General features: G+C 34.1%; 1 protein-coding gene across 1 annotated transcript in view; it reads right to left on the bottom strand.

Moving 5' to 3' along the window:
- Nucleotides 1-21302, bottom strand: part of CDIN1 (CDAN1 interacting nuclease 1) — a 68101-nt gene extending 46799 nt beyond the window's left edge. The window contains exons 1-5 of the mRNA XM_010176757.2: nucleotides 21231-21302; nucleotides 20829-20878; nucleotides 17929-17996; nucleotides 12751-12816; nucleotides 9488-9593 (exon numbers count right to left, since the gene is read on the bottom strand). Of these exons, the coding sequence (XP_010175059.1) occupies nucleotides 9488-9593; nucleotides 12751-12816; nucleotides 17929-17996; nucleotides 20829-20878; nucleotides 21231-21287 (347 nt within the window). The 5' untranslated portion in view covers nucleotides 21288-21302. The remainder of the gene's footprint in view (nucleotides 1-9487; nucleotides 9594-12750; nucleotides 12817-17928; nucleotides 17997-20828; nucleotides 20879-21230) is intronic.
- Nucleotides 21303-23613: the final 2311 nt, after the last annotated feature.

The following is a 23613-nucleotide window of genomic DNA, read 5'->3' as shown; positions in this document are numbered from 1 at the left end:
AAATCAGAAGGAACACAGATGCTTGCTATTTTGATTAGGAGAGGGAAATGAAGATCTTCATAAAATAAGACATAAACATTCCAAAATTATGCACACAAATATATACATAGGTTTGTATAACACACTGTGCATGCACAGGAGCTTGGTATGTTCTCAAGTAGACATGATACAAATACTAACTAGAATAACTGCTAAATTACTTAAGGTCAGAAAAGCCACATATAGTAAAGAAAATCAAACACTGGCTTTGATCAATTCCAGTTAATTGCTTATGAATCTATATATTCAGAAGCAATTTTAGCTTTTTTATATGAAAACTCCCCCAGTAATGAGAGAATCATTTAACCTGTTTGTTTTTTTTTGTTGTTTTTTTTTGTTTGTTTTTGTTTTTTTGGTTTTTTTTAAATTTGTTTCCTACTGCCTTAGTTCTTAGTTTAAATTATGTTTATGTGAAATTACGCTTATGTAATTTAAAATTCCATAAAATCAATGTAAACATTAGGAAAAAAAAATGTAGACTGTTTATGTGCAATGCAATATTGGAAGGCAAGTGGAGCTTCAGAACCAAATTTTTATTGTAAGTTTTTACATTTTTGATACTCAAGTCACCTTATTTCAGTGTCTTGCTTTATATGTAGCTAAAAACGTATCAAACTAATTATGTATATTTAAAAAGAACTCTTTAAATATCAAGAACTTTTCTTATTAAGCATGAGAATCACAACTGCTCTCGGTAACACAGCCAAAACTATGTTAAATGTTTAGATCCGTATGCAGTGCAAGGACCAGTGAAGCCAAATGATACTTGTGCAAAGTACTTGTCAAATGTTGGTAACATCCAACTCCTTGAAATCCATTCTCCTCTTTTTCCTTTAACCAGGTAGTAACTATAAAGCAGATCCCTCTGATAACTTTTCCATTAAAATTCTGCAATGAGTGAACAACTTTTCAATAGCCTTAAGAAAATACTCTTGTCACTGTAGTTCTGAACAAAAAAAGAAAAGCCACTTCGCTAACTGGGAACTATTCATAAAATGCACTTGTTCATACCTTGCTGTAGTTATGAAACCCACAAATAAAATACTAAAAAATGAAAATATACTGTAATCCAGAATAACTACATTTTTTAAAAAAACAAGTCTCCCACATACAGTTTTCAAGAATTTGCAAGAAGGAATGTTTGATAATCTATAGAAAAGTATGTAATTGAACATAAATCAGTGATACTGAGCGGGGAAAAAAACATATTTGAACTAAAAATATACTTAATGCAAAAATATTTATATTATTGTTAAAGTAATTTTTACCTGACCTTTTGAGCAGAGATGTATTCAAAGTAAAGAATTATATAATGTCTGTTTGAAGTGTAGAGTTTAAGAAAATACACTGAGACCAACAATCATTTTGCTCTGCTACTCAGAAGCCCTAGTAAGACACATCTAATGATGTGCTTAATGCAACTTATCCAAATACCCTGAGTGCCTCCTTTAACGCAAGATCAGTGTGCTGGGAAAGCAGATTCTTGTGGTCTGGAAACACAAATCCATATTGTACAATCTCCCAAGATTGTACAAGAATAAACAACATGTGGGCAGTTTCGATGTATACTTTTCAGTCTCATCTTTAAGGAGGAGAAACTGCTCTCACAGAGGCTGAATGGGAACTTGGGACGCCACAGCGCCACTGTATTTCTTTTTGCCTAAGCCAAGATTTTCTAGACACAAGGAATTTGTGCAACTGTGTGCAAATGTGACAGCTGTCCATGAACTGGCCAGGGACTACTGAATTTACTCATTTTATACCTCAAGCTTCTCTTAGATTGTGCACTAACCTCATCAGTCTCATGTTTTTATGCGCTTTATTTACTGTGAGTCCCATCTGTAATCAGTTATTGACACTATTTACTTTTTGTCCTATATTAGTACAAATAGTTTTATATTCTACATATAGTAGTTTATCATCTAATATACTAAAGGCTGCTTAAGACACAACTAAATTCCTCCACCTCTTGGACCTTTTTTGAAAAATTTACTGGATGCTCAATATATATAATATTCAATAGCATGTGAGAATAATTTTTATGCAACTCTGATAGTTAGAAAGATAGATAACTCAATTATTAGATCATCTATCAAAATATTCAGATGTATAAGAGGCTACTAAAAAGATTGATGACTGAGAAAGTCCACTGATTCTCTAGCCATCATATTCACACATTTGGCTAGACAACATTTTTCGCTGCCTTCACAAGCAAGCTTCATTACCCATCACTCCACTGAAAAGAGTTTATTATGAGGCTGCCATCTTGGCAAGACTATTATTTAGATGATAAATGTTGGGGGAAAAAGTGTGTCTAGATTTTTTTTTTTTTTTTAAGATGAGCTTTTTGACAGATAAAACAAACAGCAGCTACATTTCTAATTAACTTAAATTTGGCATATACAAATACAGGTCAGTAAAGCTATGATATGCTACTAGATTATCTTCTGTCTGAATCTTGCCCTTAATTTGTAAAATGTAAATTAACTAATTAGAAGAAAAGCAGCATTATTTGTGACAAAATGCTGCTTCTACTTCTTTGCTTTGTGACATTTATGATCAACTGTAGTCCTTCATTCTAACTTCTAATAGATGGATAATTATGCTCATAGTAATTTATTAGGGTTTTAGTATTTTACACCAAATGAAAACTTCAGATTTCTTATGGCAAGGAAGCACAACAGACTGCAACACGCAGCTAAATTACATACTTGCCAGATTCATTTCATTTGCAATATTATGCTGTTTACCTGCATATGACGCATGAATATAGGTATGAAGGTACCACTTTGAATAGTCAAGTACCTGACTGAAAGGAAAATCTCTATTAGCATTCTTAAAATTTCCTCAAAATCTCTGTATCCTTTCTGTGTGTGATGCATAGTAATAATATACTTAATGCTTTGTTCATTAGAACTAAGAGTTAAATTTTACCTTATACTCCTACTTCCCTCCTTAACTGTCATTTGAAATGGATTAGAGTAGCAAATATAGAATTACATGAAGGAAGGGGGAGTTGGTCATTCTTGAGTTTTAGCCCAGCAACTTGACCTTGTTAAATGAAAAATACATGATATCATAGTTTACAGGAAGGGATTATTTTCACTTTGGTTTGGTTTTAACTATTACTACGTAGATAAAGACTCAACACTAAGAAATACATTGAAAATGTCAGATGTAAATGTCAATTAAAAATTACAAGGAATTCTGAAAGGTAAGGTCTGTGGGGGGTTGACATTCTTTGACATAGTGGAGTGTCTGCAACCAGGCCTTTGGCAAGCATAGCAGGATCTATGCTGTCAGCTCTTATCGTACATAAACTTAGATGCTTGTCTAATCTGAATGAGAAATACCAAGAAAATTGGAGCTGAAGCCTTGCAGTAATGTGGATGGAAGCTGAAAATGCTCTATCCGCACTACATGACTCTCCTGTGACATGATAATATTTAAGACAGTACAGAAAAATATAAGGAAAAAATAATTTAAACAAAGCTATGTAGTGCTTAATTTACTACTTTTTAAGTTGAGAATGTAACAGTCTAACAGTAAAAGAGGATTAAGAAATAGAATTAAATTATAATGAAAATAAAAATTTCATGTCCATATTGAATATATTATCTAAGGCGAACAACGCATGAAAATACATACTTAATTAATACCAATCATTCAAATGTAAATGTTAATATGAATACGTTATAGTCTGTTTTTCTTTTCTTTGACAAAAATTAGTTTTGATACCAAATAAAACAACCTATAGTGCTCAGACAAATAATCAACATTACAGCAATGCCAGGCATGATCTGTGGTCTCAGTGGAAAATGTCTTCAAGCTCTTGTTATTCAATCATGTTGTTAAAGAGAGGATGACTGGTAAAATCTAAAACCACTATTCTTAAGCTAAAGTAAAATAAAATTACTATTCATAAACTATATGTTGACTTTTATACTGTTCATGTGTCATTAAATAAAGATGTCAAATGCTGTTGGAAATAAGCTACATGTATCTAGAACATTTGTGAAGTGCAGAGGTATGCCTATATGTGCGTGCGTGTGTATGTGTGTGAGTGTACACATACACTTATTTATCTTGCAAAAGAACACAGATTTTTATAATCTTCACAAATCATACTATTGAATCAGCAAATTAGTAGAAAACAGCACTCTTCACTGCTTTTGATTCTCATGTCTATAAACAAATGTATCTTAGTGTTACTAAAGTTAGAAAGTTGGCATGTCAATTTTTTAGAGAGTGAATGATTTTTGAAGAAACTTATCTATATATAGTCATAAGCTGCAAAAATAATAATAAACTCTCTCTTCTATCTACATCCATTTTTGTTTAAGATTAATTTACTAATTCAAGTGGAGCCAAGAGGGAGAGAGAAAGGAGCAGTGCAAAACCCAGCATGTGTGAAAATCTACAAGCTTTAGATAGCTAAACAAACCCCAAGTCCCTCCGTGTTGCAGTAAGGTCAAAACCTTTCAGCATTGTACCAGTGTGTCAAAATATGTCAACAAACCATCACACTGCAAGAAGAAGAATGACCTTTCAGTTCTCTATGTTTGGGCTGCCAATGAAGCTTTGGATACTGGGTATGCATGAACAGTTTTCCTAGCCACTTGACAAATGCAACTCCCAAGGTTTCCTCCAAGTCAAGTTGTTATACCACTGGCTTTCAATTCACCAGTACAACTTTTTAAACCATTTTCAATTGGAGAATATTGATCTTGTTATAGAATAGACATCCATAAACTCACAACATAACTCCCTCTGCCCCTACCACCTACAACCAGAAAATTACTTAAACAGTCTTCACAGTAACATGTCAAACTATTTTAAACAGCTGAACAGAAAAAAACAAAAGTATATCGTTCTGATGTTTTGATTCAGCCTTTGCTCACATATGATTCACCCTTATAGTCAACTGCAAATTAATTTGAACTGAACACCATTCTCAAAAACCCCTAAGAACACATAGTCTGTGTCTGTGACTGAAATACAATATACAATCCTCTATATTTTTTCTGTTTGCATTTACCTGAAAAACCTTAATCCACTGGACTCTGATAATTTTACTATGACTGTTAGTTATAAACTGAAGACTCAGGATCACACATAATATATTAACACCACATTTAATCATGAATGTAGGCTTCCAAAAAGTGTGGTGATTATTTTAAAATTATTTATGGGAAACTTGCTTTTATTTATTCTTTCAAAAAAGCAGAAGCAGAGTACTATCAGCATTCAGAATACAAGTAAACGGGTGAAGGAATTTAGTACAGAGATGACTTACCATTCTTATTCAAAGAGAAGATGAAATGCTTCTCTTTCACTATGTGAAATTACATTTAGTTTAATATCAGTGTCAAATATGACATTTTCCTATGGTCTTGCTCACATATAGTAAAGTTTCTTTAGCTAATAACGGCGTCAGGCTTTCTCCTGGGACCCTCTAGAAATTACATTCCAGAATGCACATATGCCTTAGCCAGGCTTGCAGAAGACAGAAAATGTAAATTGCTGTATTTGAGTTTATGTCTCCTTACAGCAAGTCACTGACAGCGCACCCACTAATTACTACTTGAACTGTGTATTGCTGATCTCTATATGCCTCTCAGAAAATAGAAATCATGATTATCCACTATGACTAACAGACTTTTACAGACAGGACTCCCAATTTTAAGGTAGAAAAAAGTATAAAAGTGGACATTATGGAAAAAAAAAAAAGAAACAGAAGCATTCATTTAAACTCTAAAATAATTTACAGCGTGTTCTCAGACCCTGTTTTAAAGTGCAATCTGTGTTACTTCCTGTTCATGTCCTCCAAATTACCTCTGGTCACACAGACTATTCAACAGTTTTTACCCTCATGGTGACAAGAAATACACCAAAGTAGGCCAGTGAACAATAAAAAGTGTGGTATCTACCACATGTGCACAAAGCAATTATATTTTGCACATGCAGTTGTCTTGTTTACTCAGTGGCAGTGAAAACTATAGCCTGCTCAATGGATGCTACCACTTTGGAGGAACAAGGGAAGGGATTCTGTAAGTACATGAATAATTTTACAGTAAATTTGTTCAGTATATAAAATAGCTTTTTTCTAAAATATCACTCTGCAAAATCAGTCTGGGAACATGCAACACCAAACTTGCCTTTTCTCGTTTCTTTATTATTGAAAATTCTCTAAACAGCATCTTAAATTACAACTGTGCAAACCCACTGACAAGGTACACTTTGTACATTTTTAATGTGAAGCTTAATTTGAAGATGAGGTTGCAGTGCAGCACTGCAACTGAAAATTGCTTAACAATACCATTGATGTATGAGCCATAAAAAACCTTGCTAAGCTGTCCCTGCAGAACTCAGAGTAATAAAAAGGTGTTCTTTTGCACTGAGGTGAACAGACATGGTTGACTGCATCTAGGGAGCTGTTCTGTTAAATGAGAAAGTGCCATTTCTTCCCTGTCAGTACAGACCAATTTAAGACACTCACAGATTTAGTTAGCACAAAGTACAGGATTTAATGAAATACACACATAACACCAAACAAGCCACAGCTAGGTTTAAAGCTTTCAGTCAGATGGTGTGCAGAATTAGACTTACATCTGTGACAGATGTGGGAAAATAACCCAGAAACTTTTTCAGTTTCACTTTTCTACTTTTCAGGAAAAAAAAAAAAAAAAAAAAAAAAAAAAGGGAGCTGTATGGGAAAGGTCTAAAGCCTCTCACCTTCAGTACCTTCAAAGTATCTAGATATGTATTTCTATCCACATCTAACAGGTGATGTTACAGGTTTTCTCTCCAATTTCAATTTGGCTTTATATTTAACCAACAGACCAGGTATAAAAAACCCTAAGCTATCAACTGAGTGTCATGATACCTCTATTGTGAACTGATGCTGCTTCTCCAAATGATTCCTCCTTCAAGAGCAAAGGAGACACCGGTGCAGTGAATTGACTGGGAAGTTGGTTCTCACTTGAGAGGTCCTTCACAGACTGATTAAATCATACAAAATTGATTTACAGTTTGTGCAGCTACACCTGTGTCTTTTCATATCAATAGTTTCAGAGAGCAATGAGAGTTAACTGTCTAACCTACATGCAACCTAATCTGTCAACAAGTGTTCATTAACCCCACTGTCATTATATTAGAATAAACTGCAGTAACTCAGAACTCATTTCACAATGTTGTGATACTGTTAGTTTGGCCAAGCAGTACCAAAATTAAAACTAACAGGATTTGTTCTTTAAAAACCCCCCGCAGAAATCTGCCTAATTTCCGTAGTTAAGTTATCACCAAATTCTGGATTTAAGGAGTAACAAATCTCACTAAGGAGATTTCTAGTTTCCTTTATAGGAATGTAAAGTCACTATATTTAAGAATCAACAGTTTTTGCAGTCATTTTCGATATGAATAGCTGTACCAGAAGATTTGTCAAAATCTCAAAACTACTTCCAAAACAGTCTTATTAATCCACATGTCAATTCATTCTAGCTTTTGCAGCATTAAAGGTACTTGACTAACAGCTCAGTGAGAGATGTTATTCCATTTTTGAAGTTGTAATATTAATTACTACATGATAAAATGAAAATAAAGTAGCTATGCTTTCGTTTCCTGATAAAAGCATAAGAGAAGTTTCTTTCAGAAATGTCAGATTCAAATGGTACACAATATTCTCAAATGTTTAACACATTTTATAGCTCAAATGAAAATGTGGACAGATATTTTGTTCGGCACAAAAAAAGACAGAAACTACAACTTCAACTTTACAATGGCAATTTTACTGCAAACAACAAATGGATCAGTGCCTTCATCCTACTTTACTACTCAACTTTCACCTCATCTCAACTTTGTATCTTTATGCTCATGTTATCTATTTAAAATTCATTTATTGGAGCTCCTTTACTCTGACACCATCATGCATCCCTTCAAAAACATTCTTTCTCCTCAGAAAATATTCCAGCCGGTATATCTACTGGTCTCCTAGCCTGAGCTGCTCCATCTCCTCTTATTTACACTGATGTGCAAGTTCAGCACTATTTGCATTAGCAACTTTTCAGCCACTCTCACCATTTGCCTAGATATTGGATATACTAATATTTCTATGCCTTGTACTCTGGTTATATTTCACAAATTCTTTTCTACAACTTTCCTGTAGTACAGTATCTTCATCCAACAACTGACAGTCTCCCCGAGGTTCCCATTACCTCAATTCAAGTTTTCCAAGTCACTACTTTCTGGGATTGTCAAATAAGAGCAGATCCTTCTCATGTCAATCAATGTCAGCAGAATGTTGCTGCAGAGCATAATTCCAAACTCTGATGATGTTATTCTCAAGATTTGGTTTCCCCTTCTCTGCTGCCTCCTACAGAATCTGCTTTTAAGGTATTTCCCACGCTAAGGCTAACTATTCTCACCTTGACATTTCCCATATTCAGCTGAAATACTAATGGTCACCAGCCTAGACTCTGATGTTGGCACATACTGTTTATTTGTTACATGTTCACGCATGTTTGTGCCATCTTCTCCACTATCTCAGATTCTATTGATGCTCTCTTGTGAACACTGAGCAGACTTCTAAATATATGCTTTAAAAAAATCCTTTATTAAAACTTTCATTTACCTCACTTACTCACTACCTTGCTTAGGGTTTCACATGCAAAAATGGAACTGAAGAGGAAGTATCTTGTTTAGGATTTTTTTTTAAATAAAAATACCCCAGTGAGGAGGCTTCTAGTACCACAGAACGATATATAAATATATACAATAACAACCTCTGTAAGAATAAAGCAGAACTATTTTAACCATCTTTAAAAGAAAAGATCTTTATACCGATACCATCAACATGTTCAAAGACTCTGTCCAGAATAACTTATTTCTCTCATGTTCCAGCAAATGCCTACTTTATTTTTTAGCTTGAAGCTAATTGTTACTACTGTTTAAAACTTAGGTAACATTAAAAAAAAATTATTAAAAAAACCCCACAGTGAAACAGTATTGTCCTAGATACAATGATAATAGGCAATAAAGTTCTTTACACACAAAGCCCACTTGTTAGACTCTGAAGATTTTCCAACAAATCTGGTACCTTGCAGGCATTACAAAACCTTATAGCAAAATCTCCCTAGTAAAATCTTCCTTCAAAGTCAGGTACTAAAAAAGTGGATATATAACTTCTATACCAAAGTAATTTACTCTGTCATCTAGCATCACTGTAAAATCAACATATATATCTACCGCACGTTAACAATTATGATGTGAATTTTTCACAAATATTTCAGCATTCCAATTTGACATACTAATTAATGACATTCAAAATGCCAGATTAGTAACATGAATTTTGTTCACATGGCTTAATACAACACTCACTAGTATATTTTCCAGTAGCTTCTTTTAAAAATGCAGTCATATTTATCTATAAGGAAAAATAACAGAAATGTACCTGTTCCAGTAGCTCCAAAACTGGTCCTGCAAATAGGCTTGGTGGCTACTTTCATCACCAAACGAGGCTTTGCTTTCAATCCAGTGAATGATGTGTCCTTCAACAGCTAGGGTGACAGCAGAAAATACAATGAACTCTGAAAATCAAACTCAACAGCCTGTAAGAATGTGTTTGGGAATATCCTATTGACCCTTCAATCTACCACATAATTCATGCTTCCAACACAGTTACATATTTGTAAAAATATCTTTTAAATATGCATATTGGACATTTTTTCAAAAAAGTACCGGAATTTATTTTAATGGATAATTATATTAATTTCAGTTTAATTACACTCTGTTCTAGATATTTGCATTTATTCTAACATAAACAGAATGTAAAGAAAGAGACTAGATTAAGGTGCAATTGCATTTTACTTCGCTGGAAAGGAGTTGTCAGGTAAGGAATTGAAAACTTCTGGTGAATAAGAATGGTTAGCTAAGCTGCTAAAGACAGAAACTTCTCACCAATCCAGAGCGGAAGGTGTGAGAATGGCAAGAAAGTTTACTGTAGATATATATCTGCTTCCTCACTTCTGCAAAATCAGTAATGCTTCACCAGAAAGAAGTTAGGAGTAAGAAGGTTTATGTTAAAAAAACGCGATTTTGATTTTTTGTTTCTTTCAGTGCTGTGGGATTTGCTTTGGTTCATGTCTTTTCTTATTTCTTGCAGGAGTAAATTTCTAATGTTAATAAAATTATCTTTTTTTAGTAAAAGGAAAGACCTCTCTGAAGTTGACAACCTGATTTTGCAGGAGAAACCATGCAAATCCCTCCAAAAGATCATTCTTTCTCCAAAACATAATGTGGGTATCATTATTGAGGTCTTTAAAAATGTTTCCTATTTTTTGAGTTCCCTATGACACCCACAGCCATGATGTCTTAGCCTAAGTTTGACCTGTGATAAGGTACTTAAAGGGCATACAGACCCAGAAACACAACACAGAAAGATTAGAAGAGGCTATGGCAGCACATGATTGACCAGACCGTAAAATTACTTGCGAAATCTGAGTAAACAACTCACCAGATGAAGCTCAATATGCCACCACTACCCTTGTTAACCCAAGTTAACTTGTGTAGGCCTATACTACCACATCTTCTCCCCACACTCAAAACCTCTAGACCTCAGGAGATAGAACAGCTGAAGTATAAACTCTGTAGTCAGTTGAGAAGTAATTTCTAAGAAACTTTTGGCTTTCCTAGCAACGTATTGAGTCATGAAGAAGAGAATGCAAGGACTGCCACACATCAGTTCAGATTGGACAACAGGCAGAAAACTTTCCTGCCAATCTCAAGTGACTGAAATAATTTGAAGAACATAATGCACTACTGCTATTCAGATTTTTAGAGACAAATCCATACAAACAAACCAATGGCTATTTTTAACCTTCTTTCTAATAGGGTAATATTACAAACCCAAGAATTCTTTTGGGTGTTTTCCAGTTTCCATTCTCAAGCATGAAAAATTTATCTCCATCTAGTTGCTTTTCTAGTTTCCATTTAATCAAGCTCCCGAATAGCTGGGATATGACCTTATCTGTTTCTAATGTAAAAGTCAGTATCTTAATACCAATATACATTGTGCATATTGTAGTCCACACTGTTTGCGTGTCTTATCAACATATCAACTATCTGAAGAGCAGGTGTTAAGAAGAGGGAGCCAGGCTCTTCTCAGTTTTGCCCAGTGACAGGACCAGAGGCAATGGGCACAAACTGGAACATGGGAGGGTCCATCTGAACATCAGGAACCACTTTTTTACCGTGAGGGTGCCTGAGCACTACAGGCACAGGTTGCTCAGAGAGGCTGTGGAGTCTCCAACCTTGGAAATAATCAAAAGCCATCTGGACGTAGTCCTGGGTAACCAGCTCCAGGTGATACTGCTTGAGCAGATGACCACCAGAAAGGTTCCTTCCAGCCTCAGCCATTCTGTGATTCTATAATTTCACAATCTTCCCTGCTAGCTTTAGACTTGATAAAAAAACCCATTCCCTCATCCCCTCAAGTCCTTGGTAGCTTCCCGAGTCCCTCCACAAATAAGAGGTATGGAAGTGAAGAAGTAGAAATTAATTGAAACCTCTCCAAGTGTCACTTGACAAGAGTGAACTGCAAATCATTATGATGTCAAATCTCACTGTTTCAAATACAGAGTGCTTCAGTTACAAAGGTATTTTTTTATTTTGTACATATAACCTCTTATTAACATCACTACCATTTTTCTTCTTTTTTTTTGAAATGTGATTAGGAATACAAACACCATTGAGCTAAGAAACGTCTTAGAAGACTCTCATATACATAGTTGTTTATCTATTGGAGAACAGATAGTTGTGCTGAAAGATGGTATTTCAAGCACTTCTGACTAGTGAGAAATTTTACAGTACACACTAGTGTACAAACCAGTTATCTCAGTAAGAATTTCTTGACAATATGAAGAACAAAAAGCTAGTCATGTATATGACTTTCACACGGTACTTTCAGCCTTATTTTCTATGATAGACAAAACAGTAGGCACCTACATAGACAGGTACTATATTCTGTGGAGGCAAAGCAGAAATCTTTTGGCATGAAAGTCAATTTACAAGAGGTGATTAATAACCTTTTACACATGGACAACATGGATGTTTTTTCTTTCATGGCCTAGCCACTAGGTCATCTGATGACCTTCTTACATGGCCTCAAGACTAGAAAATGTAGATGAACTTTGACATGACCTTTATACTTACTTTTATGTCTTCTTGCTTCTTGTTATGCAGGCTTTTAAAAAACAATAGGGAACTGCAGAGTTGTATTTAGAAGCAAAGTGATGGCAAAAGAAAAACTGCACAATGACAATCACCTCTAAGTGTAACAATAATACTCCTAAGACTGCTGTGAACTGATTTGGGCTGGAAGTTTAAGACAATTATAAGTACTTCAGAATTCAGTTCACAAAGACAGTGGTCAGAGCACGTTAGAGGGAGCAGGGATTCAGGGGCTGTTATTGCTGCTTTTTTTTTTTCTTCTTTTTGTGAAATATGCAGAGATCAAAGAGGAAACACTGGGTAATACTACTTATGATCAAACCTCTCTGCCCCAAACTCTAAATTCTTAAAATTATTGGGTAACTACTGAAAAAAGAGACTAATTTGTAGTATCCTATAATATACTTCACTTAAGTAGCCTTAACATTTTATCATGAATACTTCTACACAAAATAAAATAAGAAAAATTATTTTAAAAAGACTTACCTACTGGCACTTCTAAAATAAAGTCTGGTGTTTTGTCATAACCCTTTGCACGAAGCTGATCTTCAGCTATACATAGAGAATAAGAACTATTGTTTATAAAAGTATTCTATTAAGTAGACAGCAGTATAATTAATTTTATTTTAAATAAGAGTGCAAGAATTACTAATGCAGTCATACATATCTTTCTTGTGCATGCAATGCTGTGTCAGATTAAATGAACCTTCATAGAAAACGTGAAGCATGGATATAAAAATGCTTCTTTGTCATCCCTGCATTTTTATGTCTTCATTATAAACATCATTAATTCAAGCTGTCATACAGTATTTTATAACCCTCAAATATTCAAAATAAAGAAGTATATTCACTGATTGAAAGAAGAGTCTCCCCACATTAGGAAGCTGTTAAGATTAATCCTACCGCTACCACAAATGTAGATATACTATAGCTGCCTTCTTAGTTTTATTTTAACGTTAGCATAATGTTGTTAAAAAAGGAGTAAGAAAATCCCTCTCTTCCAGAAATTTATTAAAGGAGAGAGAGGCCACAATTTTAGCTTCTCTTGCTTCCTGCATTCTATAGAATTTATCCAATTTCAGAACACACAAAGATTTAGAAATTCTGTTAACATTAACTACAAAACACTATTGCTTACAAATATTAGAGCTGAATATTTGAAGAAACAATAGTAAGGAGCGAGTAAGATAAAACTGCAAAAGACAAAAGATGCTTCCTTTAAAAAAAAAAAAAAAGCCAAAGCAAGCCCTTAATATTTTCTAAACTATTGTCCTTGATTTCTGATACCATTACACCAGTATTTCTGAAACACCATTTCTCCATTAGAATTTGGAGTGACCTGGTCATTCAATTCCAGGCATGGCTTTCTGTCTTCACCCAAGCTCAACTAATGGCACTACCTAGTAACAAGTAAGGCTGTGTAGCCCCTTAACACCTACTGGGCTGTTGACATTGTCATGCATCCCATTCGCCTTTCTACATCACCTTTGATTAAAATTAATGGTCCATTCTCACTGTTGGGTAGCTTATTTCCAATCCATTTATCAGGTTAGGACAGTAGTTTCATGGCCAACGTTCAGAACTCAGTTTTAGAATACTTTGTGCATATCCTGAAAGGTCAGCAGTTTGAGTTCAAGGAACATTTTAATGACAAGAAAAAACATACACTCCTAGAAATAAAAATATTTTAGAAGTGCCTAAAGCAAACTTCCCTCCTCTTTCTCACTGAAGAATATAACTCTGAAGTATTTTTTTTTTTTTTTTATATAGTGAACTAATAGTGAAAGTGGTACGGGAGTAATTTTGGAAAGTTGTACATTCACTTAAGTGTAAACTGCAATAGCTTTTTACTCTTTTTGACAGTTTTAGTGTTTCTTTTGAAATCTGAGAGTATTCTTCACTGTAAGCATTCTACATTGTAAATACAAGTCTTTGCATTGCAACACTTCATTATATCACCCAATCAGCTATTAAATTTTTCTAGGATTTGAAGACAGACTTGGTTGTTGACTATTTTCTGAAAGATTGTCAGGTATACGGATAAAAGATTTCTAGATTAACAAAGTTCTAATTTAACAGAACCTATGAACAGAGAGTTTTATGCCATATCATAAAAATGAATTAATATTCTAAATGATGTCTTAATCTTGATAAAAATAAAGAATAACCCAATCCAATTTTATCCAACTCTATTTAACTGCAACCTGCTCTTAACAGTTTAAAACAGTCCAGAAAAGATAACAGGATGTCCCATCTTTCATTATTTAAGAATGCACAAATGACAATAGCAAGTTCAGTCTTTTCTATCACATCTAACAAATGCTAGTATCACAAATTCAGGGAAATGTACCTTAGAAAAACCCACTGAAAATCAGGACAGATGTAAAAACATTTCCTGAAGGGTCAACTTGGCAGGTCTCTGAACTGGAGTTTGCATCAGCATTACCTTTAATATTCTTCAGCAGACTTTTTTTCAAGGATGCTCACCTAGTTTTAAGATCATTGGACACTAACACATGCCTTGAAAAAGAACATTTTTGTTTTAAATCTGTTTCTGAATTTTTTCAGTTGGTTTCTCCTAACATTTTGTATTATGATAAACATTGGAAAATATGTTAAAAAACATGTTTATTATTGATGTCAGTTGTCTATCATGTGCAGGAGCATAATTATATATTACTCTTTCTCCAAGTATTTTGAAGCTTTATAACATTGCAGGGGAAAAAAAAAAAGAATTACAGAAACTCAAACAATCACCATAAACTTTTTCTTAAACCAAAAGCCCAGTAAAAGAAAAGAAGTTCTAGCTTTTCAGCCCACTTATGTTTCACACTGGCCCAGAAGCCACAGAAGTAACCTTCTGCACCTTAAAAGCTCTTTTAGCTCCTGAATGGATGAAAGAGAACAATTTAACAAACGCTTGAAAGCCAGCCCACAGCAGCTTTGACAGCTACATTTATGCATCCTCAGATTTGAAAATTACATTGAAACAGCCCTAGTAAATTATTCTACAGATTCCCCATTAATTTAGTTTTCCAGCAAAACTAGAGCTTCATCTTTACCATAACTTCACACTCAATCATAACCATTTAACACATCATTGTTCTTATACTAGCCTCTGGACATAACAAAGAAACCAAACATTCTTCTGTTGGTGCATGAATGAGCAACAACTGCAAATTTAAGATTACTGAAGAAAACAGTGATCAGATTTTATGATTTATACCCAGGCTACTACTGAAGGACGTCATGGTGAGAAGCAAAGGAAGATAAGACTCCAGACAAAGGTCAGTATCTTCCCATTATAGCTAAAAGCTTTTCTAATATATTCATGGCAAGGATATATATATATATATATATATATATATATTATATAAATCCTATATAGAACCTAGAAATTCCTGGCATTTCAGTATGGCAAGTGAAGCTGTTAGCCTGTTTTGAAAGAATGCTTCCATTCATCACTTTAATCTCAGGCAAAGTGATAGTCAAGACTTGAGAGCTGTGTTTTTGCTGAAGAGAGGACGTGGCACATGATGTACTTCTCATGAACAGTGGATTAATAAAATGAATTCATTCATACAGGTTTCCAATCAATTTCTAGGTGAATCTGAACATGTTACACTTCTGTTCTGTAGGCTTTGAAAGCTAACTGCTCTAGAAACAGGCAAATTATGTCCCACACCTGAAAAGCTGTTTCATGCTCCAAGACTATACTGAGGCAATTTATATTCCCTGTGTCTTTTGACTGTGCTTTCTTCTCCTGCAATAGATTCTCTGTTGCCCAGCAGAGATACAAAAAACTCACTCTGTTGCCATAGCTCATACAAAAACCTTACTACTCTTGAAGAACAGTCCACTGGAATAGTACACTACATGGAAACTGCAAAAATTCTGTTTCTTTAACACTTGTTAAAAAGTAATGGAACTGTGTGTATAGCAATCTAAGTCATAAACCATCTTCAAAACTGGAGTGCAGTCTTACTCATAGCCTAGCAAAGCTGGAATTTGTTGGTATACAGGAAATACTGCAATCTCTTCTGTTTTCCTGAGGTTTTCTTCAAGAAGTTTTGGAACTAATTTTTCAGAAAGGAAAGATTTTGTTGTGAAGGGTTCAGTAGGGTTCATCTTGCAGATACTTAGGAAAAGCTTTTTGTTTTTTTAAGAAAAAAATCACACCTAGAACCTTAAGAGACAATGCAATGCACAGAAATAATAAACATAACCACTTAACATATCTTAAACCATGACTAAACAATACCTCAGTGTACATAAAATGTAAACAATAAATTAAGATCTCTCATTTATATCTTTATATTCTAATGAGTTAACCCATTCTAGACATTTTGATTTGACAGCACAAATTTCTTAGAGCTTATTTCTAAAGACAAAATTGATGCTTATCCAAGGTCATGAAACATTAAAATCTAAATCTGATTTGTGTACTACACAAGCTTGCACAAGCCAAATAAAATGATAATTGTTGGGTTGAGGATCCATTAGTGAGTCATCTAGTCCAATCCCTTGTATCGTGACAGGATTGATTTCATTACCAGCTTTGATGGATGAGTGTCAACTCTAGCCTTGAATTTTTCATTGAAGGTGATTCCATAACCTTCCCTGGCAGCTTGTTTAATACTTATTGTTCCTAGAACTGTTTAGTATTTTAACTCAACATCATCTCTGCAATTACAGCTTAAGCCTATTACCTCTACCTCTGCTCTTATAACAAAGTAGGAAAAACTATCTCCTCTCATTTTTATAGTGTCATTTGCAAGTTCGTATGCAATAAAAGAGCACACTCTCTCTGTTCCTTAATCATATGGACACATCTTTTAAAAACTCTATTAAATACTCTAATTTCTTAAATCTGTTAAAGGTTTCCAAAATCTTAACCTCTCTCTTAAGAGACCATATTTTCTGGCAAAACCAGCAAAATTCCCTGATCACACAAATTTAGTACAACACTCAACCATTAACAAAAGACTGCATTTCACTTTGTTATTTTCTCATCACGTATGGAATCCAAAATTTAAGAAGTCATTGTTAAGTTTATTATCACAATAAGAGAAATGATATTTTAAACACTAACCATTGTTTCAATGGCACTCATATTCAAGAAATGTAGTGCAGGCTAAAAAAAAAAAAAAAGAAACTAACATCCTAACTAATTAATCCTTAAAATAACTTTTAATATAGGGATTGTGAAAAGAGTGCTTGCATTGGTTGGGAGGCAGGGGGCAAAAATTCAGCAGAAACTGCATAGAAAGCTAAAAGAGTGAATTCTCTAGCAGTTCTTTAATACATAAAGCATTTTGAAGCTAATATTTCTTATGTTTCCTCCTAAGTCTCATAAGGCCTAGATTATGGCTAATATCTCATGACACCAAAAGTAATACTGCAGCAGATATTAAAGCATTCTTTTCAGCTACTTATTCTATAAAATATTAATTGCAAGCCCATGCATGTGCTGTATATTAGGGTATTAGGTAACCCAGTTCCTGCTCAGTTCTAAATCAATAAAAGATAACATGTGTAGCATCAATCATTTTTTACTCTTCCTTTACTACCTAATACAAAGAGCATTGAGGCTTATTTCTTTCTTAAGTAAACAGTGACTGAAATCTTTGGTTAAGGATCCACTGGGTAGCTACAGATTCTTACCTATGAAAGAGAGATTTTTTTCCAAAAGCATTTCTCGCAGCAAGACTTCATGCTCGTGCCCGATAGCGCTGATAGTTTTAGGTTAAGAAATTAAAGATTACTTTGGAAAAGAACCAACTTCAGAAAAACATCGTAGGTAGAGTAAATAATGATAAAATTTATTGACCTTCATCTGCATTTCAGAAGTGACCAGTGATTTGAACTCGAAGTTCTGAAATTCCTTACAGAGATTTTCAGAGGCATTTAGCACTTTGTGAAAATCAGACTACTGTATTATCAGCATACGTTTTACAAAATTACATTTTTGCTTTATTCTCCTCCCTAAATTTAGAAGAAAGTGTGAGCTTAAAACATGTAGTTAAATATATTTTAAGTTGTTCTTTAGTGACTGCTGTATCAATTCTATAATTCAGCAAAGAATTAAATAAACTACTTTTTTCTTTATATTCTGAAACTGATAGGCACTACCTCCATCTGAAACATCTAACTGTAACAAAACATTCTTTTAATTGATTTTTAAGAAAGAAGAACTAATCTCAGAGAAAGGTGAAATAATATTTTATAGTGAATTCCTTTTCACTTCACTGATGGCCTGTTGATACAATGTGTAAAAAAGTCACCATATCAAATATTTGTAACGTAACCTTCTGGAGGTCAAAGTTCTATTCTGGAAGCTTTTAAGAAGAATCCTATGGAACATCCTGATAAGAGATCTTACACTTTTAATGTAAGTTAACATTTAAGTTCCTAATTCTGTTCAGAATAACTTTTGAAAATTTAAATTACAGATCACCTTACCATTAGAGTTAATGACTTAATTTTTATCAACACTTTATGCTGAACAGCAAAAAACCTAATTGTATGGAATCATTTCATATATATATACACACACACACACACACATACACAGTTTTTATCAATTGAAACTATGTATTATGTTAAACTCTACTAGCAGTTACAGAATAAAAGGGACAAATGAAGAACAGCAAAAATGTAAGAAAAATACTGCAAACAGAATTTATAATGCACCATAAGCAGAAACACTTAGACTTAGTCTATAATAATACCTGTTATTGATGTATGGCAATGACCATGGGGCAAAACTTGTAAATAACCTCACAAGCCATTTTCTGCTCATGCAATCTAGCAGCCTGGCTTCCCGTAAGCATCTGAACTATTACTGAAAAATAGCCTCTTGGCATTTACAAAGAGGTTGACTTCATACTTTAGTCCATGCATATACAATTAGATAGTTATATTTAAAATCAATATACAATCCTTCAGAAGACACTATGCTTTTAAAACCTTAACTTTAAATTGATTTTTAACTATTTTATGCACCTCAAAATTAACATCTAATTCAGCAACATACTTGCAGATAATGCACTTGCACAGCTTAATATTAAAGTTTTCTGTACCAGAATGGAACTCCTCATTATTCTCATTGATGTCACTGCGTATTCAATAACTTCATTGGAACCAGAATCTTAAGAGGATAGAAAAGACGTTTCTAGAATGTAGGCAAGTTCCTCTTAAAACCTGTTCATAATTCTACATATGTGTTATTATTACTCCAAACATGACACTTCCAAAAGACTATAGCCAGATCGTTCATCAACAAAATATTAATCTTAAAATTCTGGATATGAAAATTAGTGATCAATAACCTTTTTAAAAAGTCTAACTTATTAGATTAATCAACTTTCAGAGAGCTATATTTAATGTTGAAAATAGTCTCAATGAATACTTAAAATGATGATTAAACCCACAAAATACAAATACAATTAAAACTCTATCCTGCTGCTGTTAAAGTCAATGGAAACAGGGCTGAGTCTGTCATAGACACCAGGCAAGTATTGCTACTGGAAAGAACATATTTTTAGGGGTGACCACAACATGTATCACAACTACACGAAGTGGTGTTTTTCATGCATAACTAAACATCACTGTAGCTGTCCTATCCTGCAACCGTACAGTGAAATCAGGATCTTCCTCCAGACTGCACACAGAGATTTATGCAAGGATTCTCCAGGGTTGGGGAGGGAATTGCTTTGCTAGTCTGCTCAGTGATAGCAGGCCATGATTTTGAAATTGTTCCTTTGATAGCAGACTGAAACAGAAGAGCTACTCATTCAGGACTTTATTAAAACAGATCTGGGGTCGCAGCAATCATTCCTAACAAATTATATCCTTAGTCTGGAACATTCAGTATTGTGTGGAGTTCCTCCAGTATTTTCACTGGATAGTGAGGCTCTCTAATTAACCATTTTAACACTACAAAAAAAAACCAACCAACCAAAACCAAACGCAAAACCACCTTAAAATTCAAGCTACATAGGCTTTTTTCTACAGCTAGCCTCATATCCTTTAAGAAAAAGAGAAAGTAAAAGAACTACACTGGAATGTCAGATATGAGTTTTAAAATCGGTCAATCATACCTGAATTGCACTTGAAAACATTCCAATTAAAACTCATATTCATAAAAAAGCAATGCCATAATTTTGAACACTATCTGTACAACTTACTAATTTAATCACAGAATAGTTGAGATTAGATGGTATCCGAGACATCATCTAGTTCAACTCCACCACTCAAAGCATGGTCAACTAGTCTTAATAAAAAACCAGACATGCATTTCAACTAAAGAAAACCAAAGAGGTTCAATCAGGCATACAAACGTGCAGCCACCAAACTGACAACTTCTTGTGGTCCATCTGATTTTTGTTAAACAGTGTAAGAGAAAGCTCTGCAGTGACCCTCTAGCTGATTGAATGTAAAACAGAGGAGTATGAAATGTGTTTTGTGAAGCAGAACTTTATGTCAGGTTAAAGCTAGACACATCTCTTCCACACAGTCTAAGCTCGTCAATTGTGCACCTAAAATTTTATGGGAAAGGATACTGTTTGATGCAGTCCACCAGTGGTCCATAACAACAGTCATTCACAGTACACTGCAGACAAATAAGAGAAGTAGTATAGCGATGGGCAACTACAAAACCATTATAGTTAAAACAGTATCTTAAAAACAGTAATTACTTTTCTTCAAAAAGGCTATCAAATGATGCTCAGATTTAATCACAGAAAACGAAAACTGCACGCTTTTATTCACTATAAAAGCAAGCTATTAAAAAGTGAAATGTTCCTCTCACAAATATTGCATTGCCATTTATGGTGCACCCTGACCTCACTGATAGTTTACGATGACAGTAATTAAATGAGGTTTAAAATCTTTTATTCTGCTAGGCTGATAACAGCATTGCCACAGGAAAGAAGAAAAAAAAAAAAGACAACTGTGATTAATACCTGATAGACTTGACTTGCTAGAACTCCATCTGGAATCTGAGAAGGGTCCCGTAGCATACTATTTATAAGAGTTTTGGAGGCTAGAGAAACAAAGAATAAAAACATACAAAAACCTTGTTAACTCAGTTATCCACTTGGCAGGAAGACAGATACTTTTATAAGGAAAACACTGATGATGTTGATAATTTTGAAAATTATTCAACCAGCAACTACAAACCTATAAATTTGTAGCTATCCATTCTGATACAATTAACTCTGAAAGTCTTGAAACACCAAAGCATTTTATTAGCACAGGGTAAACACAGGCCCTTGTTTAATGACTCAGTTTCACTGGACAGTTTGTGCTTCAGAAGCATCATGCAACTCCCAAGGAAGCTGCTTAGTCTAAGGAAAATGTAACTCAAACTATCCTCCATATCCTATGAGAACTTAAGGGAGGTGTTATATAAAAATTCAAAACAACTTTTAGAAACTATGTTTGATCTCAACAGTCTTAAAAACTTTATTGACTTGATGATTCCAGTTTAGTAGTTTCGAAATTTATTCATTTACTTATTTAGTGTTGACACATTTATTTAACTGTATTTAAAAACTGGCAAAAGGCTTTCTGTGCTATTTTTGAATGTATAAATCTAAGACACAACAGAAATCAGAAATCAGAAGTGAATTTAGGACTATTTATCAGTCTCTCATTCACTTATATTGATATTACAGTGAAAGCAATAACACAAATCAAATCAGGCAAGCACTAACATTCTGTTTTCTTTCCAGATGCTTAATCTGGGTAGTTGCATATACCAGTTAATTACTAATAGTAGTGGGAAAGGTTTATTCTAGAAAAATGCCTTCTAAAAACATAAAACATTTCATTTTACAGTTTCTCAGAGAAAAGAAAACCGCTGTGCAAGCACAAGCTGCCTCCTTCCTGGGAATAGCTGCTGATAGAGTTCAGCTGGTGGTATAATTTATACCATTGAATCCTCAAGTGTAGACCAGGCTTGAGACTAGCAAGGTTCCCAGCTTTGCCAAAGATTTCCTGTGTGACTTGAGGCAAATTCCTTTAACCTGTTCGTGCTTCAGTCATGTAAACGAAGTGAAAAACTACTCTTTTCCTGTTCTTCATCTGTTTTGCTCCAAATTGGGGCCAAAGCTTTGTTACTCTCTAGTGATTTGAATTGAAAGCCTCAGATGATGCTATGAAAAGGATTCCTGGAACCTGTGAAATGAAGGGATCTGCCATATAAGCAGCAACGCTGCTGCTATTAATGAATACTCTATTTTCATTAATACATGTATAAACGCTCTGTTGAAAGTAAAGGAGAAACATTTTAATCTTCTCCCCAAATGCTGTCTCCTGAAAGCACCACATTCAGTTGAAAGTGGTATTTTCAATAAAATATTTTGTTTGGAAAACTACACCCCAATGCAAAGAAAGATACCCCAAATTAGCTGGGCTTTGCAAGAGCTACAAAGACTGGCATCACCACGGGCAGGAGCAAAAGTTTGTGCAAATGTTTTTAAAGTGAATGATCTAGTAAGAATAAATAGGCGTTTTACTTTAGCTTTTGTACACTGTTAAAAATGCATTTTGCACAGAGGATAGAGACTTTGAAAATGTGAACCAGAAGGTAGTGTATATATTTATTAACACTAAAAATTAAAATAATAGTAATTTTTTAGTAGATAGGAATAATACACAGTAACAGATTGCCAGTAGAGAGGTTGATAGAACAGTAGAACAATGAAGAGTGTAACTGAGGAAGATGGAGTAGAACCCACTGTTCTGAAGGGTTACTGATTTAAGTATCATGAATTGATTACGAAAAAATGAAGATATTTTATGACTGATCAAAAAACAGCAAAACCCCACAGATTCGCAGTAGGGAAATGTTTAACTGGACACTACTTTGAGTAGTGAGCTACAGGTACAAAATAAATTTCCTCTATTTCTGAGACTGTCAACTTCAGTTTCTCACTTGAAGCTACCAGACATTCTATTCTTTACCTGTATCAGAGTAATAATGAATTGACATACTGAATTTCATATTATGCTGATGTCACATTGGTTCTACAAGGTTTTAAACTAAACCTTTAAAAGAAAAGGCAACAAACAAGGTTGACTACTATACTAGCTTTCAGTATATTATCTTTCCTTCTTAGATAAACATTATCTGCTTATGGAATGTCCTGCAAAATTAAAAAAAAAATCCTGCATATTGTTAATTTTGTATTACCTATGCAGCTAAGATAAGGCATCTTCAACTGTAATTCTTTTTTTCAGAAAGCCAGTTACTGGGATGACAGCATAGCAAGACTGTATAAAAACCAAAATGGCCTGAAAGTGCTAAGGTTTTTATGTGAACAGTCAGAAAATAAAGTTTAT

Source organism: Antrostomus carolinensis, unplaced genomic scaffold, assembly GCF_000700745.2.
Source record: "Antrostomus carolinensis isolate BGI_N321 unplaced genomic scaffold, ASM70074v2 scaffold6981, whole genome shotgun sequence".
NCBI classification, from domain to species: Eukaryota; Metazoa; Chordata; class Aves; order Caprimulgiformes; family Caprimulgidae; genus Antrostomus; species Antrostomus carolinensis.
Note: the sequence above shows the minus strand (reverse complement) of the source record. Positions and strands in the feature narration are given on the sequence as shown.